Source organism: Dermacentor silvarum, chromosome 5, assembly GCF_013339745.2.
Source record: "Dermacentor silvarum isolate Dsil-2018 chromosome 5, BIME_Dsil_1.4, whole genome shotgun sequence".
NCBI lineage: Eukaryota > Metazoa > Arthropoda > Arachnida > Ixodida > Ixodidae > Dermacentor > Dermacentor silvarum.
In genome coordinates, this window is record NC_051158.1 from 83,644,858 (window position 1) to 83,671,908 (window position 27,051).

Genomic DNA, 27,051 nt, shown 5'->3' on the forward strand with positions numbered 1-27,051 from the left:
ATCAGAACGCGGCCGAATTGCCACTACTCTGATATGGAGTGCAGGAGCAACATCACCTCGTCCTAGAAGTGGGAAGCCGAGTACTCGGGACTGTCGTATCTGAGCATTTCATTGCTTGCGTAACTCATTACTGCTCGTTAAGATGCTTAGTAAAATAACGCTTGATAGGGCAGCACAGAGAGCAACATTTTGGAGCCAAATAAGCGTGCCCTTAGGGAGATATGAGTGACTTCCGTTCGCAACACTTGGGGCAGTGTGTGCGCGAAAAAGATTGCCATTTTTTGAATAACTGCGTGGCCAATCTGCTACATGCGCTACGCCTTGGTGGCCGAAGAAAAAGCGCGAACAGTGTTGTACTCGCCACAATTGTTGTTGGATAGAAGGCGAAGACGAACAACGGCGATGAAGTGCCACGGAGTCCTGCTGGCGGTAACTGTTGCGGTCTGTGCCGCTGACACAAGTAACAGCTGGGAACTTAGTTGTGCTGTTGTGCTCTGACTGGGGCGTAAAGTATGCTTTCAGAATCATGTTGTCGTCACAGTGTTCTTTGACGTAAGCGTTTGTAGAGGCAAACGCTTTGGCAGATCCATATTTACTGTTCTCAACACTAACTGTTCCCTTGAACACGAAAGTGCGCAGTCGTTGCATTCTGCTTGAATTAATTCATGATTCAGAGACTTGAACCTTAACGAAAAGACTTAAAGACGAATTTAAGCACTGCGCAAGAAGTGATGGAACGAAAAACTATAGGCGTAATTTTAAGAGACAGGAAATCAGCGGTAATGATTAGCGAGCAAACGGGGGTAGCCGACGCTCTTGTTGGCATTAAAAGGTAGAAATCGAACTGGGCTGGCCATGCAATGTGGAGAACCAATAACTTTTGGCTTATTAAGAGTTGCAGAATGGGCGTGAGGATAGGGAAAACGTAGTCGAAGACTACAGAGAATTGGGTATGGTATGATATTTTTATAACATTATTGCACATAGAATTAGTTAGAATAGAAACATAGAATTGCACATAGAATTAGTTAGAATAGAAACCTAGAATTGCACATAGAATTAGTTAGAATAAACCGCTGGCAGAGCTCTTCACCCTGCCCTGGAGATAACAATACGCTGATGAAGATAATAATGCCACATTGCTCGTAGGCATACATCGTCAAAAATGTCACCTAAGAGTAAACCTCTAAAGGACTGTCAATGTTTTTCGTGTGCGACATTTAGCTGATGTTAGTCATCATTGATAGCACTTGTGTCCGAAGAAGCTTGCATCGAATCGTCAGAAACCTTTAGCGAAAAAGCTCTTCGCCGGCTGCAATGGCGACCGCCCGCTTTGCGAAGGTTCATTGCCTTATTTGAAATACAAATTAGGGGATTTGACATTTTACCACGCTCTCCTTCGTATGTGCAGTTATAACCAGTGTGAGAGGGAACGGTGAACTTGTTTTTAGGCAACGGTTAATCGTGATCGGTGGATTAGAACGCGACATATGCTAATATTTAACAAGTAGCTTTCCCGTCGTACATTCAGTTTATATTCCCGTCGTACATTAAGTTATTACGCGCTTTAGTTCAGGGCGCGTGTGCTAAACCACTGCTACCCCTTGAACGCAATTTGCTTATTCCTCTTCGTATTGATGAAGGGGTTACACGAAGTGTGCTCAAATCCTGTAATGTTTCACCTAGCTACTGTCTACTGCGGCAATCGCTTAAACAACGCCCCGACCCTTCATGCTCCATGATCGTGGATGCATCCTCAGAATCTGACCCTGCCGATGTGTATATGCCGAATATCCTCTTCAACTACTGTGTACACATTTTTGTACGCGACTTCTTTTCGTCTGTTTTGCATGTGGTGGTAAGGAAAGAACTACGGATATCAGGTTAAAAAAATCACCAACCCTTCCACTCCGTGAAGATGGTCGAGCAGCGAAGCTGTGCATTCGCGGCCACTTTGCTGGCGCGAACGGCGCTACTTGCGGGGGATGGGACGTGTCGGCGTTCACGGGTAACGGCGTTAACGTCCCTTACGTTTTTTTTTCTACGACTTTCCCAGACGAGTCCTTGACCAAAGTTCCGTATATACCACCAACGCTAACGCGCACGCCTCACACACCCCACTCCTCGGTTGATCTACATTTTTCCTACACCGGCATTGGTTGGCGCGTCTCACGCTCTCCCACTTCTACGCGAGTGTTGGATGGCGCGACTTAAGTCAACCCCACTCCCCATTCTCCTTTTCATCTGCACCCTCTCATAGCATTCTCACAGGGGGAAAGGGGTCACTCCAACCCCTTTCCCTCTGTTGAGCTCTTTATTTTGTCTCCTCTTCTGCTAGGTCACGTGGCCTCTTTTTAGCAAACTCCGACAACGATGGCACAGGGTCCGCATAAACAGCTTCGCTGTAAAAAAATGAACACTCTTGGTATACATAGCGTTCACTGAGCTCCATTTCACTTCAGCGTGTTCACTTTTCCTATACATATCACTTCGCTGAATGCATTACCATTCTTGACGGAATCCTCGACCTATCATGTTCCATTAACAATGACAAGAGAATGAATTTGAAGACAGGGCCTTCTTTATAGAGTTCAGGTCGATTTGAGGTTCGGAAATCTAGGTATTCAACCACTTTCGCCTCGTTAATTAAACTATTTTAGGCCTTCTAGTGCACGTAAGACAACAAAAAGTAGGTCACGATGAAGCGTGGGAAGTTAAAGAAGCACCAAGTTAGCGTAAAGTTATGGACAGAGCAGTAATATTGCGTAATTAGCGCGAAAAGGCGAGAATGAAAACCATATGCGCTCGTTCAAGCTGCGCGCGCCTAGAACTGGAGCCTGAAATTTGGCTTTACGCAACTAAAAAAAAATTGGGGCAGCTTCACACTAGTGGTGCGAAGACTGTGCAAACAGCGGAGCTGTCGAGCCCGCCTAGCTTTATCTCGGATCGGCTAAGACGCCGGCCCGGATCGTTTTGTCGCTGCTTCTGGCTGGACACACGCTTTTGCTCGGTAACGCGAACTCGTAACTTCGAATCTTATGCAAATCGCCGACGTTTTGCCGCCGCTTCACCAGTGCAACACTAGCGGTTGGTCCGAAGTCGTCTCATTCGCTCTCGAGTATAGCGGCACGATGGTTTTCGTGCCGTGCTTCCTCTTCTTCGGGAGTAACGCACTTCTTCGATCACCCCCTTCGCACGGCGATATGCTCGGCGCGGAGAGCATTCTGTCGCCGCAGCGGTGACGCGGAGCTAATATTATGAAGATCATCGCAGTGACGTCAAGCCTTAACACCGCCTACCACAGCTGTGGCGACACGGCTGTGCGGGAGCTCATCGTGATGACATCATGGGTCGGCAAATCTAGGCAAAGCGACGGTGCAGCGCGCGATGACGTCACGGCTTAGCTCCACCTACACAGCTGTTGCGAGGCTCGGCGTTGCTAGGCGACGCGGAGTGACGTCATCGCTCAGTGAGATTTTCCTGCGCACACTCCCCGGACTAACCACCGGCTAAAACAGCTTCGCTGTTTAAATATGGACCAATCCCATAGATGTATCGTAGTGCTGTATCAAAATGTGGGCCGGTTTTGAAGGTAGTGCAGTCGAAACAAAGCACGTGGTACACTAATGCGCCCAAGACCTTTCGTCGGTGTCAACAACTGTTGACTCGCGTTTCCTAAATGTATAAGCGACATACAGATATTATAAACAATTTTTCTTTTGCATAGATTTGAGTCATTCCATGCCGTGTGTGGGTTTCAGCCGTGCATGGACCTTAAGGCAGTGGTTAAATTATTTTTATGAAAATTTTTGGAGGACGCTTAAGCTTCACCTTTAAGAGTGCTACGCGGTAGCATTAAAAGATTCCTGACAGCTTCTTACGCCTGCCGGCAACTGCAGCTTATGTGTCCGCAATGTTTACCGGAAAACCCTTGTGTCGAACGGTGGCACGAATGCGAGCTTTCTGGTAGAAACGCGGCCTTTTGCGTGGGGCGCTCGTCTGTTGTTGATTCGAGCTTTTAACATTTCAGCCTGAGAAGATTTAACATAAAAAGCATGCGCTGTCGTAGTTTTGTTTCATGCCATGTGTTTGTTGGCTGTCATTCTCAAAATTTGAGGAATAACTTTGTAAAGAATGTAGGACGAAGTGTGAGCATCTTTAGAGGTAGAAGTACTTTAGTGGCATATAGAATGCTTCTTGGTGATCTTATTGAGGTGCTGATAATCAACGCAGAATCGCCAACTGTTGTCCTTTTTAAGTGAGACAACAGGGGAAGCCCACGGACTCGCGGGCGGCTGAGTAATGCCCTTTGATAGCATCTTGTCAACCTCTTGTTGAATAGCTTGGTGTTCGGATGGTGACACGACATAAGGTCGCCGGTGAATTGGAGGCGCATCGCCAGTATGTATGAGATGTTTGACGAGAGAGGTTTGACCTAAGGGACGGCCGTCAAAGTCGAAGATGTGGGAGTATGTGACGAGCAAATGACGGAGGTCGTGTACTTGAGAGGGCAGAAGGTCCGGGACAATAATATTTGTGATATCGCTCGTTACCGATGGAGAAGTGTGCGCGTCGGTGGACAAGATTGCTGACGTAAAATCAGGTGACAGCAATGAAATATGGCACTCATCTGATTGCAAGAGAGTGACCAAAACTATGCCTTGGGGAAGAACTTGAGGACTGAGTGTGAAGTTCAAGAAGGGCAGCCACGTTTGGTTGGCCGCACCAGTCACAGCAGTGTGGGGAAAGGAAATGTTGTGCGGCGAAAGGACACTGGTAGTCAGAATAACCACGTAGTCACCATCCCGTACACTGGGGCAGGGTACAACGACAATATAGGTGAGAGCTTGTGGCGGCAAACGAACAAACTCGGCACAAGAGAGCTGACTCTGGACCGTGTCAGGAACGTCTGGTGAAGCGGGGAAGTCAAATTCAACGACACCGGCTGAGCAGTCAATTACAGCCAAGTGGTCAGTCAAGAAATCGAGTCCAAGGATTACGCCATGAGGGCAGTGGCTAAGAACATGAAACCCGGAAGTGTGGTGGCCAGCGACACTCACGCGTGTGGTGCACATTCCAAGCATGGCTGGAGTTCTGCCGACAGTGACACGCACAACGCGGGACTCTGGAGGTTTTAGGACATTGTGTAAGCGTTCACGGAGATCAGAGCTCATGATACAAATATGTGCACCGGTGTCGATAAGGGCAGTAATTGGTAGGTCATCCACTCCAACGGAAAGTTGATTCTCGTGCGTGGGCACGGTTAAAAGAGGCTTTGCAGGTCGTGGGTCCAATGCATCGTCACCTCCGGGAGCTGCATTGCTCAGTTTTGCTAGGAAGAGCGGTCAGAGGGGTGCGGCGATGAAAAGCGGCAGGGCAGAGGTGACCGGAAACGATGATAAGGCGGACAAGGTGAACGGCTGGAGCTCCGGGTTGGTGCAGGAGCGTCTCAGAGCAGCGAGTTGTTACGAGCGGGAAACTGTAGGGGCCGAATGTCGTCGTGGCGAATGTAAAAAACAATGAGCGAGGGGAGGAAGGTTGGTGATACCGGCAGTGTACAGGAAATATGTCCAACGCCATGGCAATGAAAACATGTGGGCTTATCGTCCTGGGTTCTCCACTGGGCCGGATCACGATAGCTGTGCAACGTTGCTGTATTTCTGTAAGGCGGAAGAACAGAACTGACCCGGGGGTGAGGAAGGGAGGTAACAGGCTGGAGTCATGCGTTAGCCAGCTCTTCCCTCACGACGGTTTGGACTGTCGGTCGGAAGGGCGTGCGAAATAGGAAGGTGGCGACACCGCCTCAATTTCACGACACACGATGCGGACAAGGCTATCGGTGGTCGGTTGCTGATTGGGTGGCTGAACGTCCGCGCAGGACGATGTAGCGGCTGTCCTTTGAAGCCGCATGGATTGTTGGGCGATGCGGCGACGCTTCAGTGCTTGAGAACGCCGGCTTTCCTTGAAATGTCATGTCGAGCAGTCCTTAAAGACTAGCAAGTTGAAAGCATAATCAGCAATGCCTTTCATGCAGGACGTGACTTACTTTGTCCGCCTCGGTCCTGGTGGCATCAACTCGGCGGCTAAGGGCGATAGCGTCAAGGATGTACGACACGTACGACTCCGTGGGAGATTGGGAGTGACAGGAGAATTCTTTCGAAGCGGCGCACTGGCGGCCAATTGGTTTGCCATATAGGTCACGAAGCTTCTGCTTACATAGATCCCATTTGGTCAGCTCCGTTTCGTGAGTGTCAAACCAGACGCGCGCTGTCCCACTGAGGTAGAAACCGACATTGGCGAATGCCACTGTCGGGTCCCACTGAGTGTTCGTTGCGACGCAGTCGTAATTAATTCCCAAGCCAGTCATCGATGTCGACGTGGGCGGTGCCGCAAAAAGAGCCAGTGTCGTGGGGTTGGATCAGGATCACCGGTTGGGGTGCCGGTGTTGTGGTTGACGTAATGTCCCCGCCTGTTGACATGATGGAACTTGCCATTACACGTCTGCTGTGGAGTTCCGTCTTGAGTAGTACCTAGCACCTTCACCAAAATGCCACGGGAAACGGCGTAAATGAAAATATATTTAAAAACTATCTACAGCAAGCTGTCGCACTGCCAAGATGGCGGAAAGACAATCTTTATAATCGTCGTCTTCTTCACCCCAGTGGTGAGCGTCGGCTTTGCCCTATTGGACGCACTCTCGTGACAATATAATTGCTATCGCAATAAAAAAAAGAGCGACATGCTTGACTTTACAAATGTGAAAATTTAATTACAATACAATCATGAGGGCTCGCTATAAAATAGACAAGGAGCATCGTCCTTCAGCCTCCACGTTCTTCTCGACGGAGTGTGCAGCGCTTTGGAATAAAATGATTTAACTTGACATATTCATCGATAATCCATCATGTTTCATGACAGAAGGGAGTGTACGGGTGGTAAACCGGACAAGGGGATTGGCTGATCTGATTGGCCGGAGTAATTCAGGATTTCCCTATGCTCGATTACATTTTTTGTTTATCACTCACAGTTCATAACCAGTCAGTTCCTGGGATAATGAAGGTGTAACGCTGCTCGGACCGCTGAAAAATTGCTAAGATAGGAAAGTCTTAGAATAGAAACCTTACATTAGCTTTGCACAGGTTTTCGCTGGAAGGTTTGTGAGAGCTGAAGCTCTTTAATCAGGCCTTCTAACCTGATGCCATGACTGTGGCTCATCTGGCAAGAACTTACCGACTTCCCTTAGCAGTATGGAGGTATTGATGGCTCTGACTATAATTCTATTTGACTTGCGATCAGCAGACAGGAGTACTTATACACCGCTGAAATTTCAGTTATTTGCGAAAAGCGTTCTATGGTGTTTGTAAAACCCGATGCTGCTAGTAATATTCCGCTATGAGCGTCATTACCCACTAAATAGCATTATTATTATGGAGATGCAACGCACTTGTTTGAATTTACGTGCAGCTAATAATGAAATTCTATAATACTAGATACTGTGTGTAGAATTGTAATTATTTTCAGCTGATGCAATGTGCGATGCTTGCAACGCAACGTTTATGTTTATGCATCGTCACAGGTCAAAATTCCAGCCATGCTTAAACATATATGTACACTGTGGTTTTACATGTAAAAATCAGTAACCGGTTATGAGGCACGCCGTAGTGGGGACTCCGGAAATTTTTACCACCTAAAGGGGTCTTTAATCTGCACCCAACGCACGGCCCGCGAGCGTGTTCGCATTTCTCCCCTATCAGAAAGCGACCGCCGAGGCCGGGATTTCATGCGCAGTCCTGGTGCTTACCTGCGCCGTGCCATAGCCGCTAAGCCACCACGGCGGGTTATTTTAGTCATGTAATGTTTATGTTTGAGCTACACCTCTCACACGCAATGCCGAATGCTGACAGAATTTCGTGCAACTGCACACTCTGATACGTTGACGCAGTAATGTCACGTGGACGAGGTCGATGTTCAATTGGCGTTTGTCGAGACGTGTGACGAGGAGAGGTGTACGCAGGCAGATGTACGGTCTACGCCATGTGACGTGTAACCGGTTTCCAGGTAAGAGACAAACCCCCGCCGGCGCAGAAGCAGCACGCAGGGCAGCCGAGGCCGCCGCAGAAACAGCACGCAGAACAGCCGAAAGCACCGCAGAAGTAGCACGCAGGAACGCCGAGAGTGCCAAAGAAGTAGCACGCAGAACTGCGGAGAGCACCAAAGAAACAGCACGCAGAACAGCCGAGAGCGCTGAAAATTCACGCAGGAACGGCTAGCAGCAGCAGCAGCAGCAAATGTGCAATAAACGGGAGCGTCCGCAAAAAAAAAAAAAACCTTTGCCTGAATGTTGAATTGCCTTTATTTCCATAAACACACAAATATATGGGGGATTTAAGGAAAAAGTTGCACACCGCAACTTGAGTGGCCTTAACACGCAGTCTGAGGGTAGCAGTTGGAGGCACAGGCACTGATTCAGGATCGACAACACAAACAATGCATAATACAATTTTGGCTTAGACTTGTGTCAGCAACCATAATTGCAATATAAAGAAACACAACAAACCATAAAAGCGAAGAAATGAGCAGTTTACACATAAGCAACAAATCAGTAAAAAAATGAAGTAACAACTTCAGTCATGTTCAAATATCGCTGAAGAACTCACACAAAAGCGAAACAGGACAAGAAGTGACATCGTTGTTGTTGTGCATAAGTGTGTTTAACAGGCGTCGTAAACGACGATGTAAAATTTGAAAAGCATAGTTAGTGCGAGAATGTGGCACATGCCAGTGTTCAGGTGACCGTGTGCTGTGTTCTGTTCTGTTTCTAGTTACCTACGTTAAGGACGTAATGTATGACAGCTGTTATTTCTCGTCTTTACGATAGGCCTAACGACAACCTGAAGTCTAACAGAGAGTGCAGCGTGAGTAATTTCAACTTTTTGAAGAGAGGTGCAGTATGAGCATCTGCTCGAGCATTACAGAAGCACGAATTAATTTTTTTGAGGTAGCAATAATCGATTTATGCTGGTAGCAGACGTCGCACACCACACCAGACAGCAGTAGTGTAAGTGACCCAGGAAGAGAGAATTGTATAAGAGAAGTTTGACATTGCGTGGCAGCGGTTTTAAACTGATCAGTATTCCAGCGACTTGGGCAAGTTTTCTTGCAAGGAAGTCGATGTGATCAGTTCATGACATATGACTACAAAAAAAAAAAAACACACCTAGCGTTTTCGCAGACCGGACAAGCTCAATTCTTGAAGAGCCTATTAAAACGTCCGCCTCTAAGTTCACACATATTTTTTGGCTTGAAATAAAATACCTTAATTTTTGTCAGTGTTTATTGTAAACCAGTGTCCTGTGACCACCTATGTATTTTAGCAAGGACAGAATTTGTGGTTGAAATTAGTCTTGCAATATTGTTCGACGGAAAATGCACGGTAGTACCATCTGCGTAGATTATATATTTTGGTCCACTACACTGTAAACACAAATTAGCCCATATGGGCGTTTTAACAGCTGACATGCCCTTTTTCCTCCCAAGCTCAAAACAGGTACTCCCACGAGATAGAGTAAAACAAGCTAGATAGAGTAAGAACCTTTATTTTACCCCCGACCTCATTCAGATGAACATTAAGGGGACGTTGCGGTTGTAAAATGGGGGTTTTCAAAAAAAATAACTGGTGTTGGGTAGATAGGGTGTGCTGAAATACGCCCATATCTTACCCGAGCCAAACAGCTAAAAGAACAACTCAGCCGCCTGCCATGACCGACATGGCTGTCACCTCGAGCGACAATTTCAGGAGAATTTCTGCACTCAGATTCGAAATATCCCGCGCAATGCGCGTCCGCGCTGTTTTTCCGTTTGGAGTAGCCGCGCTAGCGCTGCAGGCGCTGCAGGGAATGCCTCGCCAAACCCGAAACCATCGAAACGCCGCGCCGACGGGTCTTCAGAGTGCGCGCGCTCGAAGCGACCAAGCGGCAGCCATTACCAGCAGCGTCGGCGCATTGTTCTGCCGCCGCTGGTGTCTCTCGCAGTTTTGAACAGCCAAGACCACGGTAAGTGATTTTCAACGACCGCTGCACGTTCTGTGTATACATATGTGTTCTGCGTGAGCAGAGGCACTGATACGAGTTATTTGGCAAACTTTGCTTTGCACGATCACCGTGTTTGGGCGAGCTTTGTCGTATTCGAGGCGAGCGCTTAGAGTGGAGCGAGAGTACATAGAAAATATGATTTCAGATGATGAGGAACTTGGCCATGGTTTTGAGGTCTGTTAATTGGATGGCTGTGAGCGTTCTTGATGTTTCCCCAAGCGCAAGCCACTACCAGAGAAGTTACGGGCAGTGCGGGGTGAGCTAAGCCGCCAAGCTTCGCCGCCTAACCAAGGTAAATATACCTGGTAGCGAAGCTTCCATAGAAGCCCATACGTTCAAAACATGGCGGTTTATCTGCGGTTCATGGGGCTTAGCGCCATCTGTGTGAGGAGGGAACACTTCCGGCGGAAAGAAAAATAATTTGACGTCATATCTGTTAAAAACAGAAGTGACGTCATTTTGTTCTCAAGGGCGCGAAATTTGTTTTCAAAGGCTGGTCTTTAGAGCTGTATATTCAAATGCCCCGTCATTCGACTTGATGGGCGTTTCGAGCTTTCAGCGCGGAAACCGATGCAGGAAAAGTTCAGCCATACGGGTGTCGAAGCCGCACCCTTGCGCAGAACATACTTAGGAGGCCGACGAACGTTTTGGGCGTAGAGTGCTCGTCCTTTTGTCAGACGCCAAGCCCGTCGGCCAGCGCTGTCTCACGAAAACAACTAAAGTAAACAACTATCTGGCCGTCGCAACTCACTACTTTTGACTGAACAGGTTAAGAAACAATGAAACTACCCGCGTCACCAAATTGAGACAAACGTCGACAAGCAAAGCAACACAACATGTGAGGGGGGCGTGAACTTTACGAGCGCGCCTTTCTGTCCACTTCAAGAGCTTCACTGCATTGCAAGTGATAGCGGCGTCAACGCCCGCCGCTATCGGTGGGCGCTCTTACGGTGGGCGCTGAAAAAAGGTATTTATTGATAATGATCAAGTAAAATAGAGTTGTTCTTTTTTCGCCATGCGTACATAAAATTTATTAGGAATTTTATTTTCGTCGAATGAATCTAACTATGTCTCGCTTTAATTAAAAAACGCTTTTTTCTTTCCCGATGTTTGTTCCCTCCAAACATAGTCGCGCTTCAATCGCTGCTGCCATAACCACCAACCACCCTTCCTGATGTCGGTGACAATCCATTCTGAACCGCTTTTCGTCCGAAGCTCCACGACCATTTAGATCGACCTTGGCCTAACCGCGGCCTTAAAATGTGTCAACTCGTTACTGCGATGCGCGTGTGCGCGGGTTTCGGCGCTTCTTTGTGCGCGGTATCTGCCAGCTGCCGCGTACGTGGTGTCAATCCCCTCGTACGGTTGTGTGCAGTAGGTCGCTTACTAAGCGCGCACTGTGTAGATTTGCCGGTACGCTCCGGGCCGGTGTCTGTCTCTCTGCGCCCACGCCGCTGATTATGCAGGCAGTGCGCGATTGCTGCGCGTAGCCGCTAGCTTGGTGAGCCAGCACCCGTCGACTTTAGTCTTTAAGAAACTCCTTAGATTACCGTTCAGATTACCGGATACACCGTCACTCGACCCTCGGCGGGCAGAAAACGATGCGGTTGGCTTGACGAAACAAATTTACGCGATAGCGTAGGCGGTGATAGGTCACGGGAGCGTATCGCGGTGGCGGTGTTATTTTCTGAGGCAGCGACTACGCCTCCCATGCAAGTACTATGCAATATCTATATAGTCGGCGCTTGTACACTGTTATTATTCGACTGCCGGCTCTGTGCACTGGACGCCTCGACTTGTTTAATATTTGTTTTGCTGCTGCGCCATTGCGTACAAATATTCAGTTTATTTTTAGATACCAAATTCATACAAAGTTATGCTTTGAAACTCAGGATCTTATCACACTGGACAGTGTGATCCTACCGTGCACAAGTATTCACTCAATTCCTGCTGCTGGTAAAAAAAATGGCAGGCTGATCAACCCAAATCTGAAAAAAAATGTGCTTTAGGTCTGCCATTGTCTACTGCTAAAAAGAGATACTACCTTGGTATTCAATGTCAGTGACACTCATTAATTATGCATCTTCTTGTCTGAAATAATTTGTCTTAGAAGCCATTCATTTTAGGTGATCAGTAAACATTTCATGGCTTAAGTGCATAGGAACATGAGTTGGGTAACGGCTTTAGTTGTAAAGAGCAAAGCCTGTTAAAGTATAAAATTTTGGCACGCTCAGTTTACCAATAATGTAAGCTGAACAACATAGCAAACACAGCGTAGCAGTAATCCCATATTAACTTGCGGCCAGCTGTTTCGTGCTCTATGTAATACCGCTGTGTCTAATTTTTGACTTATGTTTGAAGACTTGTGTTTCAAGATTGCCAGCTGTGAGGATGAAGCAGCTTCATAGCCGGACATCACACGCCTTCCAAGTTCCCCTTTTCAGCAACAGAGACCTAGGTATGCTCTTACCTAGTTTTTTTTACCCCGTATCTGTTACCTGCAATGGCTAGTTTTGTGGCATCAGTTAGAGGGATTGCTGTGACACCTGTTCCATGGGACAGAACACATATATAGGCATGTGTGTTCCAGTAAGGAAATAAAAATCCTGAAGGAGCCCAACATGGCGTATTTCAGGACAAATGTATCATGTAAATTACTATGTGACAAATAAAACAAACAAAACGACAAGACGGTGCACAGTGTGCATCAGCATAGCGATGAAAACCTTGTGCAACTTTAAAAAAATATTCACTAGGTTGTTTTTTGTGGCATTATTATCAGTATTTTCTATCACATTATTGCAAAACTGCGCTCTCTAGTATTGCATGGTTAAAAACACAGTTCAAATACATAATTTACCTTGACCGCCATATGCATAGAAATAGAGTGAAATTCTTAGAAAGTTAGTTTGTTTCTCCGACCTTAATTTTAGGTCCTTCTCAAGTTTTCCCATCTATTTCAAAAGTGTATCATAAACACTTTCCAGGGTTCACAGGCAGCTTACATTGTGCCAGATTGTGGAGAAGCCAAAGAGGTCCCAGTGTCTATAGTGGTGTCGGGTAAATGCACGTTTCTTGAGTGATGCATTATGCTCAGTACCGATTGGATTAAGTCATGATTTTAGAAAAATGTTTGTTTTCCAGGCAAATGTCATTTGATATGTGTCCAAAGAACCACACTTTTTAATAGAGTTGCTCATTCTCAAAGTCCACTGCTTGGTATTACGAAATGCATGTACCTTGTAAGCATAGTGTTTGGCCTTGAGCTGAAGGTAGTATTGGCACGTTTGCATGCACATAAAGTAGCATTAAGACAAATGTGAAAACATAAGTGATAACACGACACAGCTATGTATAAACATTTTCACATGAGCAGATCACTCAGTGCAATCCTTAGGAAAGTAAGTAAAAATATAATAATGTGCTTATATGATAAACAGTGCCGATGTTTCAGGAGCATGGCTTTTTACCATCATATACAATAACAGTTAGTTATTTATCATGATAAAACTATTTGCCTTATTTGTGTCCAACTGCTTTAAATTCGAAAATTCTCGTTGATCGCATTAGGAAGGTTTTGGGAGTGTCTTGAGTCACTGCCAGAATTAAATTTGTAATTGGAGCTGTCGTATGTGTGATAACAAAAACAATTGGAACCAGTTGACTGTTATGCAGTATGCTAAGTGTGCATATTAGAACAGTCACTTATATTTTCATTGTAGACAGGTATGAAGTGTGCATGTAGACATCTTGAAGTCGTAGACTGTGCAGTTTTATTCAAATGTGTGATTGTGTGGATGTAGGTTTTTCTGTAAAGCATTGTCTAGAATTTCTTAGCAGTACATTAAGGTGTGAAACAAAGTGAAAAATATTGTTCAAACAAAATGGTTGAAGTTTACTCTTAAGAGTCTTAAGCACATTTGGATGACTTTACAGCATGTAGTAAAACAAGAATAGGAACTGAGGTCCTCGTCACAACCATATGGCGCCAACAAACAAAGGACAAGAAAAGAAAAAAAGAACAAAAGTGAAGTGGACCAAAGGACAACTTGTTGCTGATGGGAGCTGTATTCACATCTGCATGATGCATGCAATCTTTTATTGAGTTAAAGCAACAGCTCTTCCTCCTGTTCACTTTGTTGCATATTTCTGTGTGTGTACTAAGTCTGGCCCTGGAAGCGTTAGGCAGTGCCACTCATGGCCTTGGTGCTGGATGTAACACATCCTTCTAACTGTAGGTGTCATGTATTGTGTAAACGTAAGTTTTTGAATTCATGTACCCCGCGAAAGCTGCACTTGAAACGATATGCTATATACGCCATCATTTCCATGAGTAGCACTGGCTTGCAGTCCCATGGCCAGACATTGATTTACCTTGCTTAACTATTCTGCAAAACAGTTTTGCATACAATTGTGGTAATTAGTATACATACTAAATGCCTCACATCATAAAATTTTTGATGCACATCTTACAATTCTTATTATTTTGTTTTAACTCAGGATGCCATTCTACCTGTGCTGCATTGTGTGGCTGACCACTCCAACGATCCCAACAGAATCATTACACAGGTGTGTACCTTTGTGATTCTGAGTACGGGTATTTTTGCAGTTTATGTTTGGTGTAATTGCACAGATGAAATGAAAAACACATTAAAATATGAGCTGACAGGCACTGTCTCCAAACTTTAGTTACAAAGGCAAATCTTTTTTAACAGTTGTCTTTATAGCAATACAAAAGAGCGTGCACATCAAAACACCAGTGTCTAACAAGCAACATCATTGTAGTGCTGAAGAAACCAAAACATCATACGAAAACTTGTACTAAACTAGGGACTGTATTAAAATATTATGAGAAAGACCATTTCTTGAGAGTTTCAGTTTGTGTATTGGAGCCTTAAACTATTTTTTGGGTTACTCTGTCTTGTTTCTTGAACTGAACTGATGTCTTTTGGTTAGTTATTTTACCCAGACCACTGCATATTGTGGCGCAGTCGGCGATGAACATATGTGACTGCTACAAGTGGCAAGCCGCGTTCCCCGCGACGAATACTGTGAACAGTACTGTTATTGCGCCAAAAATGCCTACAGATACTTCTGTGGCAGATCATGTGAACTGAATAACCTATATCAGGGGTTCTCAAGTACGTTTATCCCAGGGAACCCTGCTAAGCTCCATAAAGTGTGAAGGAACGCCCCCCCCCCCCCTCGAATTAACCAAATGTCAAATTATCGAGAGTATCAGAAAAAAACAATAAACAAACGCTGAACTACGTCAACACGCTTTTATTTACTCAATGAAACATCAAATCTTGTTTATATTTAGCACAAGACCAGTGCGGAAGGTGAAATTCCCATCTCTTCATTGATTAGCGCTAGCAGCGGCGAAGTCCTCGCGACATCCTTCGCGGCGCGCGTCTTCATCTGAGACGCGCTTTGCACTAACGGGCGCACACCCCGATTATTTTTTCGCCACTCAGCAGCTCGCCAACAAATTGTCCGTCCATCGCGATGTAGCCGGTGCTCTTCATCTTCGACAGCTTTGCACTGAGTCAAAGCGAAACTACTGTTTGCCGCAACCGCTGCGGACGAAACCGCGGCCGCTATCGACGCGATCACGGACGGCGACCTTGCGGTTCAGAAGGCAGGCGGCTGACATTAGCACCAAATCAAAACGAATATACCGTTCGCTGCAAGAAGTGCGGACGAAACTGCGGTCGCTATCGACGCTGCCATGGGAGGCGACAACGCAGTTGTGAAGGCACGCAGCCGATCGCGCACTGAGTGAAAACGAAACTACTATTTGCCGCAACCGCTGCGGACGAAACTGCGGTGGTTATCGAGGCGATCATAGATGGTGACTACGCACTTATGGAGGCACTCGGCTAGCGGCCAACACGGTGCTACGCGCAGCGAAAGGCTTTAAAGGCACAATTAGGCACGAAGCGCTCCAGCGTTGCTGTCAGTCACGTGCCGTGTACGATTGCCGCTGAGGACCACAGCGATGCGTACTGCGCCGCTTCATTTCGGTTGGACGCTAACGTCGTTCTTGCTCTTCTGCGGCGCGCATTTGCGGTGCTCCGCGCATTTTTTTTATTCCTCCGACGTATGCAACAGGTGTGCAAAAGGTGTAGTCTACGAAATCTCTCTAAGATGCGGAAAGGTGTATGTTGGCCAAACTGGGAGATGCGTCAACGTTAGATTAAGTGTTAGGAAGCATGCAAACTATGTGAAAAACACGTATGAAGGGAAAGACTTTCCAGGTTTCCTAGCTTATCATGGTTTAACATGTAAGGATTTGTCACCTCACCTGCATGCATGACACGTCTGTCATTATGAAAAGCAAATGACGCTTCACTCGAGAAATTTGAAGCAGAACGTATTTCCCGGCTAGGGGAAAGGTGTATTAGTGTGCCATCGATACAACTCTCAGATAAAGAGATGGCATTTCTATGCGTGTGCAGCTAATGACGTTTGTGTAGTGAAATATATATGAAATTATCTACAATAAGACCTGTTGTAAGTTCAGCGCTCGTCCTGGTCATTTCTTTGTGTCATCCTTGTGTGTTATTGCGCTGAAGTTCTCGTAATAATGTGCTGTGGCTTTTTTTTCTTCTTTTTGAGTCTGTTGTTTAAAGGGTCATTTTCCTTTTCAGTGTGTTAGATAAAGTCGGTCACAGGAAAGTCGCGACTATATTTTGATTTCAGCAACACTTTATGTGACATGACACAATTCCTTCACACGTTCCAACCAAGCTTATTTTTTAAATATATGCCTTTCTTTCAGAATGGAAATAACTTACATGAAACAAGGTGGTAAGTACTGCTTATGCATTTGTACGATGTTCCGACAGAAAGGTGAACAGTAATAAATCTATGCTTTCATAAATTTTCAACCTAATCTACAAAATTTCTTAATGATAATAAGACAAATTCATTTGTTTGCACTAGCCTATAACAGAAACAAGAAATGATAAACTTAGCTTTTATTAAGGGGGCCCTGAAAGGGGCCCAGTGGAGGCAGTTGGTGAGCGCGTCCTCTTATCTAGTGCAGCCATCACTGCACATGGCTGTCGGTCCAGCTGAGCACATGTGCAGCCTGCGCACCTTGTTCTAGAGGTAATCTGCTGCGTGTGCAAAGAGTGGGCATGCTGACATGGCGTGGCATTATGTGCATTGTCTTCGCGCTTTGCGAGCACCACTATAACGTGACAAAAGCAGCGTGTGGCCACTTGGTTATCCCAATTCTGGTGTAGTGGCACCACAAAAAGTGAACGAAGATATGTACACATGACACAAGCCTCAGCTCTTACATCAAGCTTTATAATCAAGAAACAGACAATATATAATAACAAGTGGTCACATGATGTGATGTTATCTGTTCAAATGTTTCGCACAGTGCAACTGATAGATGACTGATGTATTTGTCATATTTTTTTACATTTCAGAAGCCGCAATTGCCTCGCATGTTGTCTGGTCGTGATGCGTGGCTAAAGTGTGAGTTTTGTTGAACACAGTACTGCCGCCACATTTGTTTGTGTTTCACAATGCATGAGGGCAGGTTGTTTCACACAGATGAGTCATGCTCCCCCAAATACATTAATACAGCATCCCATCTGTCCAATGTAGGCACAACCTTTTTAGGACTCCAGACTACACAAAAGTTATGGCCTAATTTGATGGATGCATATTATGCCGCGAGCCACAACAAACCTTCTTCATTTTTTGATTTCTGCCTTTTTTTGTCACAGCACAAAACCATCCTAATAAGGGCCTGTTGAAAAATGATTTGCACAACTGAATTAGGCATGACGATGCAATACAATGAATGAGATGAGCCAAGTAAAAATGGTTGCAGTTGTTTTGTATACTTTTGTGCTTTTTCATGGGCAAAAGTGCAGTTGGTCGCTATGGGCTAAAAGTTGTTTTTTCTGTAGGAAGCTTGTGCACAGAGATTTGCTGTGATGTGAGAAAAAATATGGAGCCAGGAAAACACTGTGGTTGTTGCGTGTGGCACGATTTGAAGGAAGTGGTGCACTGTGCAATGGAGGTTGTGTACAGTTGGCCATGGCCGTCTTGTTATGCCTACATTGTGTAGACAGACATTGTATTTATTTGAGATTGGGGTGAATTTAGTTGTTTGTGCCTAACAAATCTCATCCGCACATTGCAACGTACTGCAACAAATGTGAGTTTATTTCTGTGTTCCACAAAACTCGTTATAGCCCAAAATTATGCAACTTGGACATCATAACAAGCACACAGGAACGCAGACCCAAAGAGACACACAGACTGGCCAGGCGCTAGTCTATGTGTCTCTTCTTCGTGTTCGCGTTCTTTCGCGCTTTTTATGATGTCCAAGTTCTGTTATCACAAATTAGCCCAAACTTCTGCGTTGAACAGAAATTATGACCAGCGAGTACATTAGATAATTAAGCTTTGGCAGATTCACAACGCAAAGGACAAATGCATCGCTCATTCTAAGTTACACTGCATGAAGAATTTGTTTTTGAATGAATGATGTCACTTCATATCACCAAGTGTTATGTGTGCTTTCTATTTTCTTATTAAAACTAGACTTATGAGTAGGCGCTTGTGTCCTGCTTGTTGTTGTCTTCGTTTAGTTTCTGTGATGCCATTAAGCCAGAATAAATCCCTGACAGGAACTGCCAGTCCGTACATTGCCATACTGCCAGACATTGTATGCAGTATGGCTGCTGGCCTGACTTTGACAAGTGCGAAGTAGCAGTAAGAACTTCAGAAGAGTAGAACTTTGGGCCAGTTGGTGATGCGTATTAGAATACAGTGAAGTGCAATAGATGGGACAATTTGAGGTGAGACAGACGAGCCAAGCACTACTGACAACTGTGAACGTTTATTGGAAAATTTTGCTGCACCAGGACAATGCACACATGTGCCCAAGACACCCAAAACCAGCAACAAACAGAGCAGGCACAGAAAAAGGAAATATGGCAAAAATTTCTAACAACGTGTGCACGATCTCTTCTTCAAACATGATAATTGGGAAGCTACGCTGTCAACTGCGCACAACTGGCACAAGAGACAAGAAACATAAAAAACGAAACAGAAGTAGAAGAACTAGCTTACCTGTGGCTGCCTGTGAATCGCGCTTCTTTGTTTACAGTGCCACCAAAGCCACGCTAGCGCGCGTATCAGATCCAGAATTGAAAATAATTTTCAATTAACACTGCTTCGAAAGGCTCGCATTCTAATTTTGTTTTTCCACGGCCTACAACTTCCACATTCCTCAACTACATATAGCAACCGCAACTTTTGCAGTCCCAGACAAGATCCAAACCTTTCTCCTTATTTCAAACACCTGAAGTGATGTCGCAGCTTTTCATTCAGGTACTGGCCAGTCTGTCCCAAGTAAACACGACCGCTGTACTTGAATTCTGTACATGACAGAAGTAGCGCATGGGACATACTGATAGTCGTGTTTCGTCGTACAGTATTTCTTTACTCGACTACGCGTGACGCGTTTGCACAGTTGTGCCAACTTGCATGGCACAGGAAACACAGGGACCACCCCATACTTCCCTGTGACTTTCATTAAGTTGTGTGAAACCTTATGCACATAAGCGTTGCCACCTTGAGGGGGTGGATGTGTTGCTGAGGTTTCGCACAACTTAAGGAAAGCAGCAGGGAAGTAGGGTAGATCTTGTGTTTTCTGCGCCATGCAAGTTAGCACAAGTGTGCAAATGCATCGCGGGTAGTCAAATTAGGAAATATTGTACGACAAAACGTGAGTACCAGTATGTCCCATGCGCTAATTCTGTCGTGTACAGGATTCGTTAAACTGTGGTCGTGTTTACTTGGGACAGACTGACCAATGCCTGAGCGACAGGCTGTGACAGTACTTTAGGTGTTTGAAATAAGGAGAAATGTGGGATCTTGCCTTGCAGTGCAAAAGTGTGTTATTGTGGCTTTGGGGGCACTATAAACAAAGAAGTGCGATTCATAGGTAGCCACAGCTTAGCTAGTTCTTCTACTTCTGTTTTCTTGTTTATTCCTCTTGGGCCAGTTGTGCGCAGTTGACAGCGTACACATGCTTCCCAATTACCATCACATTCATAAGAGATTGTGCGTGCGTTGTTAGCTATCTTTGCTGTATTTCTTTGTTTTTTGCGCCTGCTCTGTTTGTTGCTGGCTTCGGGGTGTCTTGGGCGCATCTCTCTCTGCAGCGAAATTTTCTAATAAATGTTCAGCTGTCAGTTGCGCTTGTCCCGTCTGTCTCGCCTGACCTTGTCCCGTCTAGGGCACTTCACCATACTCTAATAGCAGTAAGAAGAGCAACTAACTCACCCGAGAATAAACAAGGTTCACAGAATTGCCAAATTGAAGGAGAAATGTTTCAGTGTAGGACCTGTTTTGTGAACTGACAAGGAAATGGCATACTTGTTTGCGAACCAATGACCAGGTGCATTTTCCACGCACATACATTATTGTGTGTAACTGCTCCCTGCTTCTTAGGTTTTTGTGGTTTTATCAAGTGTTCGTGAGTACTTGACTGTTTGTTGTAAAATTAAATCAGTTGTCATTCAGCACGGCGTGTCATTTTGTATAAGCCCTTACTTCGTCTTTGTCGCTGGTCCCACCTTTATATGAATTTCCAAATATCCTTTTTTTCAGATTATGAGCAGAATACTTTTAATACGTATGTCATTACAAAAATCTTCTCAATTATAGGAAGAAGTCCTGCTGACCTCAAGCATGGTGTGAAATGAAGAAATGGCACTCCACATCCATAGGGAACTTGATTTCCCCTGTTTCATGCTTACTTGTTGGCATAGCCAGTCTGTTAGCTTCAATTTTGGTTCTTCCATATTGAATGCTCAAGAAAGGCACCAAAACTGAAATTCTTTGAAAAAAAAATGTGCTTGCAGACACTGCCACGCACAAAGCCCTTGAACTCATGAATGTTTTTATAAGAAAATGCAGCTTCTGTGTGCAGCAATAGACTGTTAGACTGAACAAGATGAGGGCGAACAGGAAGGTTGCGACATTAGTGATTAAGAGTTGTCCAGCAAAGAAGGTCTCAAGCTGAAGCCAGCATCTTTGCAAAGGAACAAATTGATTTAGCCTGAGACATTCTTTGTTCGACAAGACAAGTCTCCTTGTCGAAACATGTGCTCTGGCCTGAGTCGTACATATCCCGTTCTACCACTCTCGATCAACAATACACCAATACAATTAGCAACTCGTGGCATTGTCGTAAATTCACGTTCGAAGGGAACGTAGTGTGCACCCTGCAAGGTAGCATGAATAGTATGTTATTTACTTGAATGAAATGCAGATTTGCTTGACAGTTACTTTCTCCCCATGATATAATTGAAAAGCATGGTTCCTAAGAGAGAATAATGATTTGAAGTTCACACAGTCTTGCTCCCTTATGTCAGTTCACACTGTTACGGTTGCTACACTACCAGTCCTGCCTGCAACTGCATAGTAGTGCTCCGAGTACTCAGCCCAATTCAATAAAAGAATTAGGCTTTTTCCGCAGAAAATGTGCTGCTGCTTCACAGCTTGGTGTAGACAAGTATTTTATATCTGGATGGTGACTGCACTAGGATGTGCTTTTTAAATAAGAGCGATATGCTGTTTCAAGTGCAATTAAATGCAATTTCAAATGACCTCTGCTTGGGGGATCACACGATGGGAGGCCAATGTGCGAAGGAGGATTTGATTTCTGAGAACTAGGCACTTGAACATGAGAAAGCATGACTTAATTCATCTAAAGTTGCTACTGTTGGATATGATCAGGGAAGGTACTTATTCGTGGCTCTATTTGCAACATATTACAATGCTTTCTTAATATTTTGCACTTGGTAGAATGAAAAAACCATTGCTTGCCCAATATTCAGCTAAAGAAGGTAGCCACGCTAAAGTGTCCATGCAGAACACAACTCACTAACTATTACAAAATAAATACACCGGGTGATCTTTTCTAAGTTTGATGGAATTTTAAAAATCGCCTGTGGCAGGCAGCATAATTCTTGACCTTGAGCTGGACTATTTGAAGAGGCGGATTACTAGCACAAGAAATTGAAACACATACTCAATTAGTTAACGAAAAATTCAGTAATTAACTTCTTAACTGATTAGTTTACAGCACTTATTGCACATAACGAATGGTAGCCGGAGAGCTTGCAAGACGTGTCCACTTGAAATGGATTTCCAGGAAGACACCAGTTTCGAAATATTATTTCCGAAAGTGTGGGACGAAATACATGGGAGTTCCAGTTAGTTTAGCGCTTCAATGCAGACGATAGCATTTTGTTAAAAATGGAAGTTGACAACAGTGCATCTTTAGGCCAAGTTTGGTGGCGTATATCTCCAAACTGGCGTCATTCTGGAAATTCATTCCAAGTGGATATGCCTTGCAAGCTCACTGGCTACAATTTGTAAACTGCAATATGGCCGTAAATTAATTCAAATGATAATTAGTAGATTTTTGTTAATTAGCTTAATATGTGCTATAGTTACGTTCGGGACGTGCTCGTCGCCGCAAACGACTGCGCGCTTCTTACACTGGAGTTCCGTCATGCGCAGGAACCGTTTAAAGCTTCGCTTACGCCGATTGAGGCAGCGAGTGGCATCTGTTGTCTCTCACTTCTTTCTAATGCATGTTCTTGGCTTGCTAGAGACCTAAGGTGGCGGCCAGGTTGATGTATATAGAAACTATGTAGGGTGTGTCCCAGGTAACCCGCGCCAAGCTAATTAACGAGAAAGCAAGATAGAACGATGAGACAAATAACGCGAAAGATCGTGGCGCGAAACATTAGTTTTCGCTCATAAAAAGGAAGCCGTGGGCGGGTCACCATCGCAGACCACTGAACAGCTGAAGTTTTTCTACGACGTAGGCAGGGGATGTCACGTGAGAGCTCTATGGTGCTGAAGATTATTTTGCGTTCACGTGAGCCAAAACGCAGAGTTCGTAGTTATTATTACTGCATATAACTAAAAATAATAACTTAGTACTATTTGTCATAAAATAAAAGCACTATGATTTCACCCTCTGTAGCGATTCGCTGGAACTGTAGCGATTCGCTGGAAAGTTCTTTCCTCCATTCAAAAAGTTCCGTGTGCAAGCGTGATATCGACTGTCACGGCGGCAAGGACATTTGGCTGCAACGGGTTGTGCAAAAAAAGGATTGCTGTAGTTGAATGTGAAAATTTATATACAAATAAAACTGCAAATAAAAATGGCTACATTTGGCTACGAAATATTTTGCTCTCTTCTTGTGTTTGGCTATATTTGGGCTACAATTTCTCTAACTTTGGGCTACGCCGCCTCGTCCGACCTGGCAGCACTGATGCACCTGTGAACTAGCGAAGCTGAGCCTGGATAAGTCTAGCTAAGAATGGTGGGGACTATTTAAACTTAGTCATCGATAGCCAATTGATGGCCAATCAATAGCTAGTCGATAATCGATCAGTAATCAATAAATTCCGGAAAATGCTGGGGATGACTTGGTAGTGCTTAGCCTAGCCCAAATACGTGGCCAATATCTTGCGACAGACAATCGATAGCCAATCAAAAGCTAATCGATAATTGATCAATAATCAATAAATTCTGGGAAATGCTGGGAATGACTTGGTAGTGCTTACCCTAGCCCAAATACGTGGCCAATATCTTGCGACAGACAATCGATAGCCAATCAAAAGCTAATCGACAATGAATCAATAATAAATAAATTCCTGGAAATGCTGAGTGCTTAGCCTAGCCCAAAAGCCAGGACTAGGTAGGTGCCCACCAGCTCCGCTGTCTCTTTAGCATTGCGCCGCCAGTGCAAACTACGCATTTTTTCCCCACAAAAAGCCGAAACGGAGAGAAGGAAACATTTCCCTGTAGCATTCCACTACCATATCCCCCTTCATCCCATGATGTTTATTGGTGAACAACCTCTTTTTAATAACAAAACTGTCCTCAGTTTCTTGAACGATGTTGTGCTACATGTTATTAGCCCAATAAGTTCGTAGCGCATCCTCTCTCCAGAGCATGCTGCTGTGATAGTTTATTTTTATTGCGATAGCAATTATATGGACACTGAAAAGCAGATTTCTGCCGTCGGCGTCGCCGTCGCCGTGAGGTTCCGTATGACGTCATTTGGAGATGAAATCGTCGCCGCGCGCCGAACGCTGTATGTGCGAGTCAAAGGGCGCGAGGGGCGCGTCTTTCACGGGGAGTGAACGCACGGCGGAGAACAAACGCGCGTTCTGCGCCGTGCTCGCTTAAGGGCTGCAGAAGTAGGCGTCTCTTTTCTCCTTTACAATCACCATATATGTAGAGCAAACGCGCCTTCTTCAGACGCGCGAGAGGCCGTGGGGGAGGGGGAGGAAAGGGAGGCGACGTTTAGCTGCGGCACCAAGTGCCTATTTATATCAGAGGCTCCAGCAACAGTCACCAACGCCGCACGCATTTTGAGCTAACGCGGGCAAAACGCCGATGGCGTCGACAACAGTTCTGCGTGTTGTTGCTACCAAAGCTGCTCACCTTACTTCCTATGACATTGCTGTGTTGCTATCGCATTCATTGCTTCGCCCTTAGGGCGAAACTGTGACCTTTTATAGCACATGCCTTCAGGCCCTTGTGTTTCAAGGGCTCTGTTTAGGCACTTAATTTAAACAAAAGTGGAGAGCATTGCGATACAGCAGCATTGCTTGGCTCTATGGAGCACATTTCTTTAGTTTAAAGTGCAGGGTACTTCCATGAGGGGCAACTGCCGACCGAAATTTCATCCCCGATAGCTTGCTGCTGTACGTACTGAGAAAAATGTCCTAGGGCTTATCCACGCAGTGTCAAACGCCCTGTCTTCGTGCCCGCACCGGCGTTCCTCAAAAATGGCATGGCGATGACGTTAAGAGCATCGGTCAACGTCACCGGCAGGCCATCTTTGAGGAAACACCGGGAAGGAAACGCTGTCCCCTGACGGACGCCGGTGCCGTGACAGTGACTGGACGTTTGGCGGCTGTGTGAATCAGGACTTGCAATAAAATTAGTTACACACTTGAGTGGAAACATCACAGAAGTATTCTTGCTTTTTCTTCTCTAACAAAACGTCTTATGGCGACAGCAGTTCAGTGTTACGCTGACGACGACCGTTGTCCTCATTGGCGTGGTTTTGTCGTCGTCAGGCCGCCCGTTTATCCCCAGCTTCACCATCGCCGCAGGGTGAAGAAAAATCAGTCTTTCTCTCCGGACTACTGCCTCTGCGATTCGAACCCGTGTTGATGCAGCAACGTCCACTAGGTCGCGCTAATCGCTGAGCTATCGCACAACCTTGTTTTCTTGATTACAGAGAACAAAAACCGAAGCACTCACACTATACACATTATAAATCAATGATCAGACAAATTTAAGGACATATCGTCATCATCTTTAACAGCCTATTTTTATGACCACTGGAGGACGAAGTCCTCTCCCTACTATCTCCAATTGCCCCCGTCTTGCACTAGCTGTTTCCAACTTGTGCCTGCACATTTCCTAACTTTATCACCCCACCTAGTTTTCTGCTGTCCTAGAGTGCATTTCCCTTCTCTTGGTACCCATTCTGTAACTCTAATGGTCCATGGGTTATCTACCTTACGCACAACATGACCTTCCAAGCTCCATTTGTTCTCTTAAGGTCAACTAGAATATCGGATATTCCTGTTTGCTCTCTGATCCACGTCGCTCTCTTCCTGTCTCTTAACGTATGGCCTAACATTTTTCGTTCCATCGCTCTTTGTGCGGTACTTAAGTTGTTCTCGAGTTTCTTTATTAACCTCCAAGATTCCGCCCCTTTGTTAGCACCGGTATAATGCAATGATTGCACACTTTTCTTTTCAACGATATTGGTAAGCTCCCAGTCAGGATTTCGTAGTGCCTGCCATGTGCACTCGAACCCAATTTTATTCTTCTGTAAGTTTTCTTCTCATGCTCAGATAAGTAATTGACCTAGATAAACGTAGTCCTTCCTTTACAGACTCTAGAGGCTGTAATGGCCTGCGAACTGTAGTGCCGTTCTCTAGACCGGACGTCACATGCCTCCTGTCGAAATTAATGAAGAGTGCGACGAGAACATACTGGGCCCAGCCAGAGGCTCGTCACGTCCACCTTAAAAGGCTGGAAACCGATATGCAATTTCCTGTTTTGCGTGGAATTCCACGCCCTCATACATGCCTGATATACAGACTGCGATTATGCGTCGCTTTCACGCGCAAATACTTGCACATCATTGCACGAACAGACTCCCCGGACTGTTCAGTGTGTGGTGTTGTAGAGACAATAGACCATGCGCTCGTGGTGTGCCCGGAGTACGTGCGCGAAAGACTGACACTGGCAGCTACCTTGAGGCAGCTACCTTGACCAACCTTGAGGCATTTATACAATAGACCACTGTCGGAGGACCTCTTGCTAGGCGCAGGGCCACAGAGTTGGCAGACGAATGAAGGCAATGCGTGCTTTTTCACGTTTCTTAGGCGACACGGGCCTGGACTCACGCTTGTGATAACATTTATGCAATGTGTCCTTTCACCTAGTTCCTCCCATTATCATCCCCCATTGTGACCCTCTTTCTTCCCCTCTTCCCCTTCCATTACGCAGAGTAGCAGGCCAGATGCTCCATTTTCCGGCCGACCTCTCTACATTGTCCAATCACTAAACTACTTCTCTTCTAGAGGCTGACTTGCAATCCTGAATTCTTGTTAATTTGCCAGGCTATTGAACATTATCTTTGTCTTCTGCATGTTAATGGTTTCTTGGTTAAGGTCCTCAACCATTTATTGTAATTCGTCTCTATTGTTGCGGGACAGGACAATGTCATCTGCCAACCGAAGGCTGCTAAGATATTCACCGTTGATCCTCACTCCTAAGCCTTCCGAGTCTAAGGGCTTGAATACTGCTTCTAAGCATACACTGAATAGCATTGGAGAGATTGTGTCTCCTTGCCTGACTCCT

General features: G+C 45.3%; 2 protein-coding genes and 1 long non-coding RNA gene across 4 annotated transcripts in view; 2 read left to right on the top strand and 1 right to left on the bottom strand.

The window, feature by feature from the left end:
- LOC119453558 (translation initiation factor IF-2-like) overlaps positions 1-27,051 on the top strand; it is a 116,426-nt gene that overhangs the window by 29,448 nt on the left and 59,927 nt on the right. The gene's annotated exons all lie outside the window — the stretch shown is intronic.
- Positions 3,310-27,051, bottom strand: part of LOC125945877 (uncharacterized) — a 49,815-nt gene continuing 26,073 nt past the window's right edge. The window contains exon 2 of the mRNA XM_049668242.1: positions 3,310-7,875. Within this exon, the coding sequence (XP_049524199.1) occupies positions 4,176-5,174 (999 nt within the window). The 5' untranslated portion in view covers positions 5,175-7,875 and the 3' untranslated portion in view covers positions 3,310-4,175. The remainder of the gene's footprint in view (positions 7,876-27,051) is intronic.
- Positions 11,390-24,027, top strand: LOC119453561 (uncharacterized). 2 transcript variants are annotated; one of them, XR_007467178.1, is made up of 5 exons: positions 11,390-12,549; positions 14,592-14,660; positions 16,876-16,904; positions 17,537-17,585; positions 20,799-24,027. It is a non-coding gene; the product is annotated as an uncharacterized LOC119453561 (long non-coding RNA). The 2 variants fall into 2 exon arrangements; XR_005192335.2 differs by having other exon boundaries at positions 17,537-24,027.